The sequence below is a fragment of the Biomphalaria glabrata genome, chromosome 1, assembly GCF_947242115.1.
Source record: "Biomphalaria glabrata chromosome 1, xgBioGlab47.1, whole genome shotgun sequence".
Classification (NCBI taxonomy): domain Eukaryota; kingdom Metazoa; phylum Mollusca; class Gastropoda; family Planorbidae; genus Biomphalaria; species Biomphalaria glabrata.
The window spans coordinates 24483225-24489107 of NC_074711.1; the positions used below are offsets into that span (position 1 = coordinate 24483225).

Here is a 5883-nt window from a genome sequence, read left to right on the forward strand (position 1 = left end):
AAACAATTTTATCAACGAAAAACTCAGAAGCATGCCGGGTAATGGTGGTCAGGGCAGGGCCGGCCTTGGGTCAGGGTAATGGTGGTCATATCGAGATCACAAATAAAAAAAACACTTTTGCTAAACGTTATTAATGTAATATTTACACAAACTTTGAAACTTCTGCAATCTAGTCAAATAGTTTTTATTTGTCCGCGAACATGACAGTTGTCAATGGGAATGCAGCATCACTATGTTGTCAATGGGGGATGCAGCATCACTATGTTTTCAATGGGGGATGCAGCATCACTATGTTGTCAATGGGGGATGCAGCATCACTATGTTGTCAATAAGGGATGCAGCGTCACTATGTTGTCAATGGGGGATGCAGCATCACTATGTTGTCAATGGGGGATTCAGCATCACTATGTTGTCAATGGGGGATGCAGCATAACTATGTTGTCAATGCAGCCTCACTATGTTGTCAATAAGGGATGCAGCATCACTATGTTGTCATTAAGGGATGCAGCCTCACTATGTTGTCATTAAGGGATGCAGCCTCACTATGTTGTCAATGGGGGATGCAGCATCACTATGTTGTCAATGGGGGATGCAGCATCACTATGTTGTCAATAAGGGATGCAGCCTCACTATGTTGTCAATGGGGGATGCAGCATCACTATGTTGTCAATGGGGGATGCAGCATCACTATGTTGTCAATGGGGGATGCAGCATCACTATGTTGTCAAGGGGGGATGCAGCATCACTATGTTGTCAATAAGGGATGCAGCGTCACTATGTTGTCAATGGGGGATGCAGCATCACTATGTTGTCAATAGGGGATGCAGCATCACTATGTTGTCAATAGGGGATGCAGCATCACTATGTTGTCAATGGGGGATGCAGCGTCACTATGTTGTCAATGGGGGATGCAGCATCACTATGTTGTCAATGGGGGATGCAGCATCACTATGTTGTCAATAAGGGATGCAGCATCACTATGTTGTCAATGGGGGATGCAGCATCACTACGTTGTCAATGGGGGATGCAGCATCACTACGTTGTCAATAGGGGATGCAGCATCACTATGTTGTCAATGGGGGATGCAGCATCACTATGTTGTCAATGGGGGATGCAGCATCACTATGTTGTCAATGGGGGATGCAGCATCACTATGTTGTCAATAGGGGATGCAGCATCACTATGTTGTCAATGGGGGATGCAGCATCACTATGCTGCTTGGTGTGAAGACTGAAAAAATCGTGCATAAAAATGTTTAAATTCACCACTCCATGTTTGTTTTGGCCTTGCCGCTGATCTAATTGTGTTTGCTTTCAGTGCTCATGAATTGACTGACATCTTTATTAAGTGTATAATACCGTTTGTTCTTTTTTTTGTGCCTCGCTGTTGGCAATGCTCTTTGTTTCATAGAAACTCAAACACGCACAGCTCTACACCAAGAGGATCGATCTTAAATTTATGTTTTCCGATAGTATCGATTCTACATTATTTCCTATGTTCGTGACACAAAATAATATATCTATAAATATATTTTTTTATGGTTTTTATTTTCAAGTAATCACAACAATGAATTGTTAAATTTCATGTCCGATATTTTGTGATATGTCAGACAGATCGACCTTTACAGTTTGAAATAACCAAGGGAGACGATTCAATTTATCAAATATTTTTGCTCTAAACTTAAAGCTTAATGATGTGAGGTCATTAAACAAGAATAGACTCTACGAGTGACAGGAAGTGGAGACTAATACCGGAAACCATAGCGCAGCCTCTGTCTCGTGTTTCGAGTACCACTTCAATTCTGAACGGGAGCTATATGTGGCCCGAAAGATTATATCGATGCTAGTATAGCTGTGCATTTATTGCCACAAGCAAATGGTTCGATTAGTTGACATTGAAATGGATTTATATACTTTCTGGAGTAATGGATTCAGAGATTTGAAAGTGCCGATTTATTTTTACACCCATTGGACAATGTTTTCATAGCTATGTGCTAGTGTTTCATTTCTAGCAGCCATTGCCAGTTCATAGGAGGCGCTTGATTCAAGATGGATGCTAATCCTTCAACTTCCTGTGAGAAAGCGTGAATCTTGTTGATATAATTACGCCTAGTGGCTATCTTTTCAAGTTGGGAAAGAGTGGCCTTTTTATTAAAAGTGATTCTCCGGTGAGCAGTCAAAAAACGTCTAGTGTTACGCGAGTTACCGCCCTTCAACGGACGTGTCTGAGATGCCCAAAAGCATTATTTTAAGGAGACAAGTACGTGTTCTCATTCAAATAATAATAATGAGTCTTCAAGCAGCCAGTGGAGGACACACTGACACAAAAGATCACACTAGAATTATGGCTCTAAATCAAGTCACTGTTGACTAGTTTTTACCCTTTGGTGTTCTAAAGTCATTTATTGGCTAATGTGGTTATGTTATGATTGTTGAAATGTACATGAACATTGTTTCACTTTCTAGGTTGAAGTTTATTCAAGTTTGTTGCTTTCTTGGTGATTGTTTTGGTCACACTATCGCTATTAGGATGAGTTACTGCAAATGTATGGTGTAAAATATGTCAACAAAAAAACAAAATTTTGTAACTTTTGAGCTGCGGTCTTAGATCTCTGGCTGTTACAAACTTAATAATAAAAGAATACAAGTTTAAGGACACTAATTTTTGTTTTTTCAAAGATTCGTACAACCCAACAACAAAGTTGCACATTTCGTAAGGACTAAAAGATATTACAAGATTCCATTTTCACAGACACTTCAAAACATTTTCTGTACTGACCACAAGCTAGAGTAAAAAAACAACTGATATAACTCCCCTTGAAATAATTTTTTAAAATCTGTTATAGATGTATGTCTGATGCATTTAGCTGAGCTATTATATAGCCTGTAATGGTGTGTTTTTTTTCTAAGTAACGCAAGCCCCTTTTTGTTTCATTTTTCCCTTTATTATAGATTTTTAATTCCTTTTTAATTAACTATTAAGTTGTTAGCAAACCAAAAAATATTTGAACAGCTCTGTGAGTAAATACACCAATCTACGTTCATGAATATCACGTGGTCCACAGTCTCTTATAACTGACTTTATATTCAAACAGCTAGCCATATACTAGGAAACAAAAAAGTTTTTTTTTGACTGGAACAAATTATGGAGGCAAAAATGTGCTACAAAGACTCCATTAGCCATTATTTCTGAAAAGAGGCGGTTTTTTTCCCCCTCTGTGGCAAAGAGCATTAGTCAGCTAAACTGATCATGTTCTCACTGTTTTTAAAGCAAGACTAACACGCCTCGGCCTACAAGGAAATCACTGGAGGATAATATAAGGATGAAATCGATTCTGGGCTCCAGTCAAGCAGCGTCAAATGTGGTTCTACTTCGTGTTCGGGTCAACAAGTTATGAGATTTTAGCAATAGAGACTTGATCTAACTGTGAAAACCTTTTTAGTCTCTCTCCATCTCGCTGATGATCTTCTAAAGATCCATGCACGAGTGTCATTCTTAAAGAGTAGGATAGCAGGCGTTATTTTTTATAGCGCGACAAAATATGTTTCTCTAGAGCCACAACAGCAATACAGTTCATAGAAGTGGTTATGTTTGTGATAACATTTTATTAGCGTGGTCAGTGTGTTTGTTACAACTTCACTGTGTATTTTTTTTATTGTATTGACAAAGTCTCTTTTTTAAAAAATAATCATTAGGGTGCTTGGTGAGTTTTAGGACTCTATTGAGCGGCGGTTTTCAACCTTTTAAGCTCGGCAACCCCATTTTAGAATTCCCCACTCTGCTGCAACCCCCCGCCCCCCCCCCACACACACACAGAGCAATAGAAGAACAGACAATAACAATCCATATTTTCAATGGTCTTAGGCGACCCCTGGCAAATCGTCAATCGACCGCCAAGGTGATCGCGACTCACAGGTTGAGAACCCCTGCTATTGAGTATCTTATTAGGGGGGATCTAATTTTTTTTTTCATCTACGAATTAAGCTCACTTTTCATGTCGTTTTTTTTTTAATTCACAGTTTAAAAATAACTTTTATAGATGTATTATAATTTGAAGATAATGGCAAACAATTCATATTGGATTTTTTATCAAAACGTTTAGAAATCGAAAACCTATAGGCATAGACCTTTTATAAATATAATTTGATTTAGACTTAAAAATTACCTACTTCAAAATTCAAGTGTTTTCATATTTCTGATCCACCATATAAACGATCATGCATTTCCAGCATAGATCAAAAGCAGAGTTTCCATTATCCAGTATTATCCACAGCAATAGACATTGGCCAGGTATAGTTTGACGTGTATAGCGATAACCCAATGGATTGTATGTTATAATTCTTTTGTGCTCGACAAACATCTAGAAAATTAACAAACTCGAAATTGAGTTTTTTTTGTGTTTATTTGTGGTTAAGTTAAATAGATTTTAAACAAGAAAAATATTTAAAAAAAAACAACTAGTTAGATGGATATTTACATCACTTCCTTTATACGGGTTTTAGGTTCTGCCCAGAAGATTTTGCACAGTCCTTCGGCATGTACGACTTATAGAGGAATTGTACAAAACATATCCTCCACTCCTCCAGTCCTCCAGTCCTCCACTCCTCCAGTCCTCCACTCCTCCAGTCCTCCACTCCTCCAGTCCTCCACTTCTCCAGTCCTCCACTCCTCCAGTCCTCTCCACTCCTCCAGTCCTCCAGTCCTCCACTCCTCCAGTCCTCCACTCCTCCACTCCTCCAGTCCTCCAGTCCTCCAGTCTCCAGTCCTCCAGTCCTCCAGTCCTCCACTCCTCCAGTCCTCCACTCCTCCAGTCCCTCCAGTCCTCCACTCCTCCAGTCCTCCACTCCTCCAGTCCTCCAGTCCTCCACTCCTCCAGTCCTCCACTCCTCCAGTCCTCCAGTGATTTCTCTAAAATTGTAACAAAATAAACAATCACCATGTTTTCTGTTCATGCAACTAAGACGGACTAAAAACTACAAAATATATATTTATAATGAATTTAAACAATATTGGGATCAGCTGGATGAAGAAATGCTCTAACGGTTTATTAAAAAAAAATATTTAATTTATAGCATAAGATATAAATACAGAAACGAAATTTAACTTTCATAAAAAGTACTCTCAGAGGGGCGGGTTAGTGTCCACCATTTCCAGGAACTGTTAACGAAAAGAAAAAAAATAGAAATGAAACGTGAGAGTTATCGAACTTAGATAATCTAAGTTAATCAGGATAGATAAAATAATCCTAATTAGAGTCACTCTAGAACATAAGGTTTAAAGACAAACACTAATACATAAAACACACAATCAAATTTGACAAATACAAAACTATAACGTAACAATTTCACGAACATCAGAGACAGATTTCTTGGTTAGGTAATTTTCTCCTTTGAAGGCATTAATCTTTTTCTGTCAGATCTTGAGAGGAGAGATAGTTAGATTGTCTAACACCCCTCCAACTGTAATTTAAAACCAAGTAGCTGATTGCCCACTCGTGGGGACTCTATCATTGATAATGACCCTTGTCAAAAAAACAACTGACATACTTGTCTAATTATAGAACAGCTTGACCAGTAGTTTTTTACAATTTTTATCATGATTAAAGGTTGAAACCACGAGATGGATAGAAAAATTGCAATAAAATGAAAGTCTTGACACTTGCCAACTTTTCGCCAACCAAAAAAAAACGTGAACTTAAAAGAAATATGGGAACAAAAAACATCTCCATTAACAAGTATGTAAAATGTTTGACAGGTTTTGGATGTTGCTTCAGAGTTGAAGATAATTTAACTTCCTAGTCCAAAACTCCCACAACACGACGGGGGATGGGAATGGGCAGGGTTTGAACCCGGGACCATCAATAAATCCGAACGTCAGCCCAGC

At 38.5% G+C, this 5883-nt stretch overlaps 1 protein-coding gene across 1 annotated transcript; it reads right to left on the bottom strand.

The window, feature by feature from the left end:
* Nucleotides 1-4498: 4498 nt before the first annotated feature.
* Nucleotides 4499-4939, bottom strand: LOC129926374 (uncharacterized). The gene has a single exon (XM_056030204.1). It carries the CDS (start codon nucleotides 4937-4939, stop codon nucleotides 4499-4501), a length of 441 nt encoding a protein of 146 aa, XP_055886179.1.
* Nucleotides 4940-5883: the final 944 nt, after the last annotated feature.

What these genes read in the sequence shown, in the direction of transcription:
- LOC129926374 (XM_056030204.1), bottom strand. Translation starts at nt 4,939, where the DNA reads ATGGTGATTGTTTATTTTGTTACAATTTTAGAGAAATCACTGGAGGAC.